Source organism: Hyla sarda, chromosome 6, assembly GCF_029499605.1.
Source record: "Hyla sarda isolate aHylSar1 chromosome 6, aHylSar1.hap1, whole genome shotgun sequence".
Taxonomy (NCBI): Eukaryota; Metazoa; Chordata; class Amphibia; order Anura; family Hylidae; genus Hyla; species Hyla sarda.
This window is the reverse complement of record NC_079194.1, coordinates 195,495,289-195,508,664: the sequence shown is the minus strand read 5'-3', so window position 1 is coordinate 195,508,664 and position 13,376 is coordinate 195,495,289. Positions and strand designations below refer to the sequence as shown.

At 40.4% G+C, this 13,376-nt stretch overlaps 1 protein-coding gene across 2 annotated transcripts in view; it reads left to right on the top strand.

Annotated features, from left to right (window-relative positions):
- The window catches only part of LOC130276570 (uncharacterized), a 103,735-nt gene extending 93,122 nt beyond the window's left edge, over positions 1 to 10,613 (top strand). For both annotated transcript variants that reach the window (XM_056526115.1, XM_056526116.1), the window contains exons 5-6: positions 6,173 to 6,386; positions 10,104 to 10,613. In XM_056526115.1, coding sequence (XP_056382090.1) covers positions 6,173 to 6,386; positions 10,104 to 10,282 — 393 coding nt within the window. In that variant the 3' untranslated portion in view covers positions 10,283 to 10,613. The remainder of the gene's footprint in view (positions 1 to 6,172; positions 6,387 to 10,103) is intronic.
- The last annotated feature ends 2,763 nt before the right edge of the window (positions 10,614 to 13,376 follow it).

Sequence of the window (13,376 nt, the reverse complement as noted above, 5' to 3'; positions counted from 1 at the left end):
TGGAGGGAGGGAAGTATTTGGTTGGAACAGCTATATCTGCTTGGAGAAATAAATAGATCATCAACCACATAATCTGCCATAAAATATCGTATTATTTTCTGGCCACATTTTCATATCGGTAAGAAGAAGTGGTGGACAGGCACACAATAGATGATCTATCAAGCTTGTCTTTAAAGGGATACTCCCAGGTCAGGTAATAAAATAAATTAAATAAAAACACAGCAGAATCATATAGCTTCTTTTCATATGTATGTAATGCTCTCCCCTACCCTTTCCTCTCTCTCTTTATGGTTCAGCAGTTGCTCAGTGCATTCCGAAAATATATTGCTTTCCATCAGCTCTTTATCACAGCCCTCCCACCCTGTCTCCTCCACTTACACAGCACTCCTGTTTCCACCGCTGAGACAGCACTACACCAACAATGAAAGAACTACACAACTACCTGTCAGGAATATTTCAATCAAAAAATGCTGACTTCAGTACAGTTTGTGACAACACTATATTAGTAAGATATATGTTTCAGAGTGATAGTTTAAAGGGGTTATCCACCATAAGGTGATTTTAGTACGTACCTGGCAGACAGTAATGGACATGCTTAGGAAGGATCTGCACTTATCTTGGGCTAAATGGCTATGTTGTGAGATTACCAGAACACTGTGGCTAGCTTTCTCTGAACTTGTATTTCCTGTTTTCAGTTTTCTTGTTTGCCTACAAATCCCATGATACCATTTTCCTCCTTCCCACACATCAGCTACCCCACCCATTGAAACATAAATGAGCTGCAGACCTGTGGTTTTCAATCAGAGTGCCTCCAGCTGTTGCATTACTTGAAGATTGCTCTCTCCACCCATTGAAGCAGACAGGCTCCTTATCATCAGCTGACTAGTGAGTCAGATCTCGACCGCATTGCAAGCTGGGAAAATTCCGAGACAGCAGTCATTTTGTCTGCTGTTAAAAATAAATATTGGGGTGAAAATCACATTAGAATTGTGAGAAACTACACTAACTTTACAGCCCCTGTAGCATAGTCAAATAAAAAAAATTCCCGGAATACCCCTTTAAATACTGATACAGAATACTCCTTTAAAGGTGCATGTACAAGAAATACAATTTTATTTAGGCTGGAAACCCATGTAGTTTTTGATGCATTTTTGTTGCAGTTTTTTGAGCCATAGACAGACGTGGATCACTTTCCTTTTAAATGCACTCCTGGTTTAGACTAATAAACTGTACAAAAACTGCTTGTGGGATTCCAACTTTAAAGGGGTACTCCGCCCCTAAATACCCCTAGATGTGTGATGGCATAGGGTCATAAATGTTCAGAATGCTGGGGTGCTGGGCTGTATATCGAGGGGGGGGGGTCCCAGTGGTCGAATCCCTTGCCATCGGTCATCTTATCCTTTGGAAAGGAGATAAGATGTCAGGGGCCAAGTACCCCTTTAAGCCAGTTTTACAAATTTTTGCATCTGTATTATGGCTGCAAGTTCCAAACTGACCTCAAGTCTAATGACCCATACTGACAGCATTACAAAGACACTCAGGAAATTATTCTTTGAATTTGAGTTGTCATATCCCTCGCCAGGGAGTGGAGTGGCATGCCATCCGCTTCCCTGGTTTTTAAGTTAGGATCACAGCAGGTCTCAGAAGTGAGACCCAGTGTGATCGACTCCTCAGCCCCTGTACTATGTCCCTATCTGGACAATGTAACTTGTTTCATTACCTAAATAATATTCAGCAAATGTATAAAATGGAATGCATGTATAAAATAGGATGTGTGAGACACATGGGGGGCAGCTGGAGCTCTGAACATTGCACAACTATTTATAAACAGTCTTTATAATGTAAACTTATTTTAAGTGTTCTTCTGAAAATAACATCTCCCAGCAATGATTTAAATGTTTTGGTGATGACTCTGAAATGAATTGCCTTAAAATGTGTCACAACAATGTTCAACTTTTGAACTTAAAAAGAAAAATCCCCATTCATTGTGTCTCCTACATGTGATGTGCTCCAGGTCAGAGACGGAGATGGGGAATATTAAAAACTATGGGGAAGGTGGGGGTGTTCTGGGACAGTTTTGTGGCTTAAATAAACAACTTACTGTCTCTTGCACAGTAGAAATGCAACATCATTTATTAATATGAAAGATAATACGCTGTAAAAAAAAAATTTATGCAGAGTTTGCTTAGTAATCATGCACACTGCTGTATTACACATATGCATGGTATGGAATGGTAATGAAGAGCCAATATGCTGTTATGTGCTCATGCCGTACCTCCTTGCACATCCAATTTTTGTTTATTTTGGTGGGTAAGATAAAATAAGGCTTCCAAATGACCAGTACAATTGGCTTACTCTTAAATGGGCTGCCATCTGAGACAAATAACAAATATGCAGCCCCTTTTTTTTTAGGTGTGGGTCCCAGCAGTTGAACCCCACCAAAATAAAATGGACTGCATAGTATAAACGGTTGGAGAGCCACAGATCAGTGTTTAGTTTCATCTTTCTTCACTGCAGAAATTATAAGTGACCTCAGCAGTGATGGGACAGTCAGGCAGAATACATAATGCTTTAATGACTCACAGGTGACATCTTCTCTATTGTTGTTCCTTTTCTTCTTCATCTGGTCCAGACGTCAGGACTTCTTCCAGTCACATCTTTTTTTGCAGAGTCTGACACCGGACATCATTGGTTCCTCATGCTCATCCTCTGTATAAAGACTAAAATCATTATAAGTACAAAAATAATTATATATATATATATATATACAAATCATATGTGACCAGTCCTCAAAGGTATACAAGATAAGAAGATAGTTAGATCCAGTACAATGAAATATGAGTATTTATTAAATAAAATGCGATGTATTACATAGAATAACTTAAGTCTAGCGCAGGGCCCTTGCTCAGGCTCCAGAGAATTATTGTAGATATAGGTACATTAGAAAACAATAATAGCAAGCCAATATGATAGATGTTCCCCACTATTAGTTCGGGGTATAATAAATAAGGCTTAATGATACAGGTGGAGATAAAATGATTAGGGATAAGATAGGCATAAAAATGGTATTAAAAAAAAAAAAAGTATAAAAATAGTGCAAAGTTCGCTATTGTTCTCTATATTAGTTCCGCAGGAGTAACATAGTAGAATTTTAAAGATGATGATAGAAATTAAAGGTATTATTGGTGCACCGCACCACTCACCACCCTATTCTTTCTGGGACTCTTTAGTTCAGCGTCGGATGCGGGCTCGCATGGACTGGCATCCGGCTTAATGCTAGCGGTGCCTGTTGGAGGATGTCCTCAGGAAAACAGTCATAAGGTCCAACTCCCGAAAGACCTAAATCAGGACTCTTACTTTATGTAGCCTCCTGCCCCTATGTAAAAGTTTACCTTATCTAAAAGTATTTTTTATCAGCATTGGGATGCTATTTTATAGTGTGAGCCTGATTATGTCAATTTCATGGTAGTAGCTGGTAATGGGCAACTAGTCCCCAGACATGGATACTGGGAGCCAACTATTCAGTTGGGAAAGCATGTACCTACCGGGCAGGGAGTGATTGTAACTAATGTGACTGATAAAGGGTCTTCTGAGTTTATATTGGGGATGAACATTGAAAAATAGTTTTGCTGAAATATTAGATGCCTTGCATGCCTCTCTTCCCCATCCGTCCCCTTCAGGCCAGCAGGCTGCGCAGCAAGCACCCTACAGACTTCGGGCAGACTTCAATGAACTAGCCCCGAATCCTCACAGGTGACAGCCTGCCTATCAAGGAAAGACATCGTCCGATCGCGCCAGACATGTATCAGACTGTCAAGAAGATGCTGCCCGACATTATGGAGGCTGACGTGATCCAAGTCAGAGCCCCTGGGTGGCGCCACTTGTCCTGGTCAAGAAGAAAGGTGGAACCATCCACTTCTGTGTTGACTACAGGAAACTGAACAATGTCACACATAAAGACGCCTAACCATTGTCGAGGATCGAGCTACTACTGCCGCCCCGACTGCTGCCCGAATTACTGGAGATATGGAACAACACAGTCCATTGTTTCTACTTAATGATAGGGCAACATGGGCAGCTGGACGTGTGAATTACAAAACCCTACTAAACTAATGTAGTCAGTAAATAGGAGAAAGACCATGATTCTTAATCTTACATTTTTATCTTGCATAACTTATTCATTTGCATTTCCTCTCTGTAAGTCTACAAACAGAGTATATTCTACATAGAAAGGACTGTTAAGCTCAGTGATATAATGGAGAAGACTATATAAACTCCTGTATTTTCAGGCTTACAGTTTGGGAGGAGGAAAAAGGGTGCAAGTCAGTAGAAAGATTAAAATGAGAGATTTGGAATCAGCATCTTCTATCATATTTATTGATCACTGTAGATTTGAAGGTGTCAGAGTATCTCCAAGTGTTTATCCAACAGTATATCCAAATGTTGAGTGATTTGTCACTAAGGTTCATCCTCCATGGCTGCTTTACATAGTTTATGCAGTATTAATAGATAATAAAGATAATTGCAGAAATGAGTGGCATCATGAGCTACACTGTTTTCATGACCCCCGAGTTACACTTGCATTTTGTATTATTATAATTTTTTTTTACATATTTATGTTTACACCCTGCAGCTACATATTTTTCTGGTGTTGTCTCTATGAATATGTTTCCCGGGCAGCATTTCTTTATAGAGAAAGTTATTATAATCACAAGTCATGGACTGTCCAAAGGTCATTTTCTGCCTGTTTCTTCACTGTGATGAGTCACTGTGCTTTATTATCCTACTATGAAGAAATGGTGAATAGCCACTGTTGAGTCACTAACCTGCCTGCCCGTGTGGTTACCTGGTTACCGCTAATGCAGAGACACAATGGCTTCTTTAACTACTTTTGTTACCATAGAAAATATCTCCACACTTGTGTATGAAATAACAATAGTGGCTGGAATTTAGAAACCCATTGAATGGCCTATAATTACATGAACAAGTGGGAAATAGTTGCGGGCAGTCCCTAATGGGCTGTGTATGCAGTTGGTTTTTAGGGGCAGAAACAAGGGAGGTAGTGCAGAGGTAGTAGTCTAATTCCTGCCCCAGTGTAATATAAATGTCATATATAGAGGGCAGAGGGCACAATTACATATTTTTTTGCATTGGGGTCCAAAGAAGCCTGTAATGATCCAGGCCTGGACACATTACGACAAATATTTGGAAGCTTTTTATTATAAACACAGCCCAGTATGTTCCTTTTTTCCACCATTATCAATGACCATGTATGCATTGGAATGGCTGTGCAAGTTTTAAATAGAATCTGACAGCTATTTCACCCACACTAAACCCAATGTACTGGGTTATAGTGCGGGTGAATAGCTGTAAAAAGAAGGGCTAATTACAATTTTAAATTAGGTATGTTTTAAGTTCTTCCCATTACAATTGCACTGCCATAGTACTCCAAAGCACAATGGAGGCAGGGAGCCAACTCGCCTAGCATCCTCTAAAAGTACCCTCAGTACAGCAGTGGTGTGGGATCGGGGCAGGTGAGTATGGCTTTTTTTTATAGCAACCATACCCTATTATAAAAAATAATTTACTTACTGTTGTACCCATTTAACCCTATCAGTAAGATTTTGATTTATAGTGTATAGGTATAGTTTATTGTAAAATATATAAATCATTGGAGAATACTCTTATGGAACAAAGAAGCGAAATTATAATTTGCTTAGTAGAATTGTGCTTGTTCTTGGAAAACTTTTGTTTTTGACATTGCTTGACAGAAATAAATAGAAATGTTATACAGTATTTTACAGATGTTTAATAGAGAAGATAAAAACCCCATTCATGTGTATTAGAAAATAATTTGTTGTGGATCTTCGGTGTGCGCTCAACACCCAAAAGTGGAGAAGAATACATCATGCCTAAACATAAGACCCAAAGAGGACAAACCCTCATTTTAAGACCAACACTATCTTTAGTAAAAGAATCATATAAGGCTATTTACCGATACATCTTCGGTATTGTCTGTGAGGGTGATGGCTCCATGAAAATACTGTAAATCTCTATATTTTAGAATGTTGTATTGTTGCAGACGCATGTAACACAACTTTGTATTTTTGAAGACACACTTGATAAAAACAATAAATCGTTACCAAACTAAAACAGGTTCTTCTACCTTCAGGTCATGAAAAACATTTTTCACCAGTCATTCAATGCTTACAAGACTGATATTGAGCCCAGAATGAGTGACATTACACTCCCGCATTTGCAGTGTAGTCGCAGACTATTTGAAATTATGTTGTCCCACAGGAGGGTGACATCTGCCTTTATTGAGGGGGACAACATTGTGGTCACGTTAGAGGGAGAGGCTGCTCGTGTTCTCAATTTTGATACAGGTAAGTCTTGGTCAACCTGTCTTTTTCCTTATTTGTTTTAAATATAAAAAAAAAACAGTTGCCCTAAAATTCACATATAAAGTGGCATTTCAAGCACAACTTAAAGGGGTACTCCGGTGGTTAATTTTTTTGACTATATGGCATCTTCTTTGTAAGTTTAGTTTTTTAGCAATATACATGTATTATATGTTTTGGCAGCATGTGTGTGTTTTTCTTACCTGTTTGTTGGGAAGGAAGTTCTGTAGTTCAGAGGGTTTTCTTTTACTGTTGTCCACAGTTCTGAGTCTGTTGTGGACAAGATGTCACAGCTTTTTTTTTTTTTTCTTCTCTGTCTGCATGAGTAAAATAAGCCACGCCCCCTCATCTCATCCAGCTGAATACACAGCCCCTCACCTCCCCTCCCCCCTGCTCTGTATTCTAAGGATGCAGGTCTGCACAGGAGAAGGAACACAGAGAAGATAAGTGTTATCTGAAGGGGAGGATGAGAAGGTGCAGGGGCTGGGGATGTATGGACTGCAGGGGAATAAATATCATACTGGGAATGATCTCTATATGTGAAGGGAGGGGGGGGGGGACTCCTGAATGACACATGCTGGGAGTTTTAGTCCCTGTTATGTGTGTGTATGCTAGTGTTTGCAAACCAGTGTGTCTCCAGCTGTTGGAAAACTACAACTCCCAGCATGTCCTGACAGACTTTGGGCATGCTGGGAGTTGTAGATTTGCAACAGCTGGAGGCACACTGGTTGGGAAACACTGTTCTAGCCTATTCAGCATACACATCATGTTACACCAGTGTTTCCCAACCTGTGTGCCTCCAGCTGTTGCAAAACTACAACTCCTAGCATGCACAGGGCATTCTGGGAGTTGTAGTTTTGCAACACCTGGAGGCACCCTGGTTGGGAAACACTGGTGTATGCCCTATAGAGGTGTGGTGAACTACAACCCCCAGGAGACTACAGAGGCAGCATGCTGGTGTTATACCACAGACTGAAGACTCCTGAATGACACATGCTGGGAGTTGTAGTCCCTTTTGTGTGTGTATGACAACCAAAGCTGATTATATTAGTGTGCTGTGTATAAGGGGGCTGACCCGGGAAAATAGTAGGGTGGGCAAAGGGCGGAACAAACAAAAAAAAAAGGAGCCGCCCCAAAGGTATGTGGCATGCTGGGATTTGTAGTGTTCAGCACAGCAAGAAACAGGAAATAGAAGCAAAGATAGGAAAACAAAGTGGGGGATAAAAAGACAACAAAGAATGGAAATAGAGTAGGCTAAACAAGAAGAATAGAAATGAAACAAAACAAATAGGGTCAAAAACGGAAAAACATGTTGACCACCGGAGTACCCCTTTCAGTTGTGTAGTTCTAATCTGAAGCTTAATACATTGCACAATCTCTCTGTCATATTTCCCCCATAAACCCGTAAAGGGCCCTACTGTACCCCTGAAAATAAATGTGGCATGGTCTATCTGATGCCATGATGCATAAGAAATCACACCTAGAAACTTGTATACATATTGCAGGGTTTCTGCCTGTCTCTGTACAATCTCTATGCACATGGCTTTGTTAACTTGAGAATTTAAAGGGTAGGGGAAGATCCATCTTACAGCCTTGAACTGGAAAGGTGGTTTCTACTTTATAAGATATTAGAAAGAACATGGCTTCTAAAATTTACCTGAGAATTTTTCTTGGACTTGTTAAGTAACCTGTTGATGTTTTGAAGGGTCCAGACATTCCAGTAGTTGTAGATTCCTTTCAGGAGTTTAGGAGGGTCTTAATAGAAAGCTAAAACCAAGCCTTATTAAAGGAGTACTCCGGTGCTTAGACATCTTATCCCCTATCCAAAGGATAGGGGATAAGATGCCTGATCGCGGGAGTCCCGCCGCTGGGGACCCCCGTGATCTTGCACACGGCACCTCGTTTGTAATCCGTCCCCAGAGAGTACATGCTGCGGGGATCGCCGCTGCGGTACCGCGCCATCATTACTGCACAGAGCGAGTTCGCTCTGTGCGTAATGACGGGCGATACAGAGGATGGAGCAGCGTGACTTCATGGCTCCGCCCCTCATGACATCACGGCCCGTCCCCTTAATGCAAGTCTATGGCAGGGGGCGTGACGACCTCCACGCCCCCACCCATAGACTTGTATTGATGGGGGCGGGCCGTGATGTCACGAGGGGCGGAGCCGTGACATAACGATGCTCCGACCCCTGTATTGCCTGTCATTACGTGCAGAGCGATCTCACTCTGCGCAGTAATGATAGCGGGGTGCTGCAGCGGCGATCCCCGGGGTCCCCAGCAGCGGGACCCCGGCGATCTGACATCTTATCCCCTATCCAAAGGATAGGGGATAAGATGTCTAGGGGCGGAGTACCCCTTTAAGATCTTCAGGTTTTCTCTGCACTCCTGTTCTGCTAGCTTGCAATGTCATGCCGTTTCCCTGCTCAGTGCAGTGATTGACTGAGCGGGGAGCGAGACGTCATCAGAGGTGGGAGCCAGTTGAACTACATACAACCTTCAAGGACAAGTCCTTGTTATTTTTTAATTTATTCAATCTATTTGAATTTAAAGGGTTTACATTTATTGGGTTGGAAAACACCTTGTAATGCTGATAAAGATAGTTGATGTAATGGAATTCTTGATCTTTCTGCCTTATTATAAAATAACACAGATATACATTTAAATAAAGCACAAAATAGTAAATAAATATATAATTATGCAAGTAGTATTGTTATTTCTTAATACTCTATTTGAGTAGGCTAGTGTAACATTTTGTAATGGCAGAAATTTCGACAATAAAGGAAATCAATGTGTATTCTAATTCAAACCATGACGGAACAAAGCTTTACTGGCCAATTTATGCCATGGCTTTATGGATTGCAGTTCTAGATTATGACTCAGCAATTTCCGCTGGCAAGTTCATAGTCTTATAAAAGAGAAGTCTTTATATATCTTACCATTTTTAAATAACTTGAATAGTTCCTGGGTTATTGCAGAGCTCCATCTTCTGCCTGAAACAGGACATGGTAAGTCACCTTACAAAGTATCTAGGCGCTGTGGTATAGATGGTGTTTCCCACTGGTCTGGTCTTGTTTTTTGATATATCAAAGGGCAATTTAGATTTCAATACATTGCAGTGTGTGAGGGGATCCAAATTTAGAATATACAGTCAATTGAATATAAATATGCTGGCGTTAGCTATAGGGGATGCAGACGTAACAGTCGCACTCTAGCAGTCGTGCCTGTGGCGTTCCAAAGTACTATCTAAGGTACATGGTAGGTGAGTGTCTCTTCCCTTAATGAATGTTTTCAAGAAAAAACCTTTATAGAACACCTTATATATTTCTCGCTATTTTGAAGATTTTTAATTGGATTCTGTGAGTAGAAACAATCATCAGAGGGCTTGAGGTGGCCCCACCACCTAGAATCCGGAAAACAGGCGTTCCCTGAGAAACATTTCTATTCATTGAAAGTAAGCAGAGACCTGTAAAATTGTTATAAAACATTCAAATAATAGAGATATACCATAGTGGTTAGTGACCGGCTCCAAAGTTCGCTCCAAATGGGGCCTATTTTTGTGTTAGAGCTAAGGCTGACTGGAGGATCCTTTAGCCAGTCTGACATGACAATGTCCCATGCTGAAGCTTTTTTTATGTTTAGTAGAAGGGCTATTTGTACATTTGCATACTTTTTTCTTATTTATTTTTGCTGCTGTCCTTAGGTTGTGGTGTTAACCTCGGCCTTCGTGGTTTGGAATCGTCAGAACAGTTCATTTATAAAGTAGCCACAGCGGTGGACCAGAGCGATGTCTTTGAGGCTCTGGCAGCTAAAATCAAGCACTCCAAGCAAGTGATAGAAGAGTTCAAGCTTCATGGACTCATGACTTCAGTATTTGATTAAATGTTTGCAAACAGACTTTGACTTGTCCAAAATTAACTCCAAGACTGAAGAGGTCATATACCCATTTGGGCATTAGTTCTTCAATGTGAAATGTGAATGCCTAATTCTATTACATCCTTCTAAAGGAGATTGATTTCAACTAATCATAGCTCTCACTAAATGGTGGCCTACGCTATGTGTCAAGAGTAGAATGCAGAGTAAGTAGTAACAATAAAGGGTTAAAGGAGTAGAATAGTATCTGCTGTTATTGTTTGAGATTTTTAGTATTTTTTATTTATGGTTTAAATAAACTTTTGTATGTTTTTTTCCCTGCATTTCATTTTGTATGTTGTTTCAGTGAATGTAAACAGTGACATTTAAAGGGGTTCTCCAGTGAAAAACATCTTATCCACTATCCAAAGCATAGGGGATAAGATGTCTGATCGTGGGGATCTCCGGGGCAGCAGGGACGTCATGCTACGCCCCCTCCGTTCATGCTATTCTGTAGCCGTCATGCCTCCTCCCATAGGCATGAATGGAGGGTGCGTGGCGGCTGTAGTCACCAGTCATCCGGCACGGAATGAAGTTCGCTCCGTGCATAGATAACCGGGGTGCCCAGCGGCAGAACCCCCGCGATCAGACATTTTATTCCCTATCCTTTGGATAGGGGATAAGATGTTTTTCACTGGAGTACCCCTTTAACCCCTTAAGGACCAAGGACGTACAGGTACGTCCTTGGTCCTGCTCCCGTGATATAACGCGGGGTTACACGGTAACCCCGCATCATATCATGGCGGGCCCGGCGTCATAGTGAAGCCGGGACCCGCCGCTAATAGCGCGCAGCGCCGATCGCGGCGCTGCGCGCTATTAACCCTTTAGCCGTGCACTCAGAGCTGAGCCGCGCGGCTAAAAGCGAAAGTGAAACCATGCCGGTTAACTCAGTGGGCTGTTCGGGATAGCCGCAGCAAAATCGCGGCATCCCGAACAGCTGACAGGACAGCCGGAGGGCCCCTACCTGCCTCCTCGCTGTCCGATCGCCGAATGACTGCTCAGTGCCTGAGATCCAGGCCTGAGCAGTCATGCAGCAGAATCGTTGATCACTGGTTTCCTATGAGAAACCAGTGATCAATGATAAAGATCAGTGTGTGCAGTGTTATAGGTCCCTATGGGACCTATAACACTGCAAAAAAAAAGTGAATGAATATCATTTAACCCCTCCCCTATTAAAAGTTTGAATCACCCCCCTTTTCCCATAAAAAAAACCACAGTGTAAATAAAAATAAACATATATGGTATCACCGCGTGCGGAAATGTCCGAATTATAAAAATATATAATTAATTAAACCGCTTGGTCAATGGCGTGCGCGCAAAAAAATTCCGAAGTCCAAAATAGTGCATTTTTGGTCACTTTTTATATCATTTAAAAATGAATAAAAAAAATCAATAAGTCCCATCAATGCAAAACTTCAGATCACAGTGCAAAAAATGAGCCCTCATACCGCCCCATACACGGAAAAATAAAAAAGTTATAGGGGTCAGAAGATGACAATTTTAAACTTATTAATTTTCCTGCATGTAGTTATGATTTTTTCCAGAAGTACGACAAAATCAAACCTATATAAGTAGGGTATCATTGTAATCGTATGGACCTACAGAATAAAGATAAGGTGTCATTTTTACCGAAAAATTTACTACGTAGAAACGGAAGCCCCCAAAAGTTACAAAACGGCGTTTTTTTTTTCAATTTTGTCGCACAATGATTTTTTTTTCCGTTTCACCGTAGATTTTTGGGCAAAATGACTGATGTCATTACAAAGTAGAATTGGTGGTGCAAAAAATAAGCAATCATATGGATTTTTAGGTGCAAAATTGAAAGAGTTATGATTTTTTAAAGGCAAGGAGCAAAAAATGAAAATGCAAAAACGGAAAACCCCCCGGTCCTTAAGGGGTTAAAGAAGCTACAGTAAAAGTTTTCCACTATATCACCTCTTTGAGAAGACCACTCCCTTGTACAAACCACATTTCCTGTGACAATTTTTTACTTCCATTATACATACATTACAAGAGCCACTCTTTTGGAGGAACAGTTCCGAATTTTGACCGACGTCCCTCTTTGCTCCTTATATGGCCCTCTTTTTGACCAAAGAAAATAGAGTTGCATTAAAGAGGACCCGTGGATAAACCAGCCCCCCCCCAACAAAAAATTTTTTTACAAAAATAATAATAACAATTAGATGTTATTGTGCCCTGATCACCCAACTTTTTACATTTTTTAGATATGCCCCTTCTGTTCCTGAGATCTAATAGTTTATAGTTTGTCTGACAATTCAGGGAATCAGTCAGTAGGGAGTGAACTTAATTTTAATAATGAGAAGTGATGGGAGGGATTATACTGTCAGGGGTGTGAATGTTGTACATTGAGAGATTTGTCTACCTTATACTCACCTATGAACTATATAAACCTGCCCCTCACCTGATATTGACTCCCATTATTAAAAATAAGTTCACCCCATCTGACGGATTCCATAAATTATCAGACAAATTATAAATCCTCATATCTTGGGAAGGACGTATCAAGAAACTGTAAAAAGGTGTGTGATCCCGGCACCCCAAGCTTTTTAATAATAACACAATCTCATTTTGATTAATATAAAAATTTGGGTATAAAAATTATTTTTTTATGAATCATGCGATAAAATAGTATTCAAGCAAATAGAATGGCAAGTAAAAATGATAATTTAAAGCGTTCACTAAACTATCACTAAGAACTATTTTTGACATGTTGATCACAGTGAGACTTACTTCAGATGCTTACTACCCCCCCCCCCCCCCAAACAAAACAAAAAACTGTGTCTCAGGTCAGCTTCACAATCCCATTTTTTTACATGCAGATTTCAGTCCATAATCTGCGAAAAAACTGGTGTAAAAAAAAAAAAAGTGTGTGTGTTTTTTTGTTTGTTTTTTTTTGCAGATTACAGACAAAGATCCATGAATAAAATACAATAGCAAATGTTCTGATGTATGAACCTGGCCAATGTGTAATGGGGAAATGTATTGTTTGGGGTTTTATTTTTATTTATTTTTTACTGTTAAATTTTATTTCATTTCATCCTCA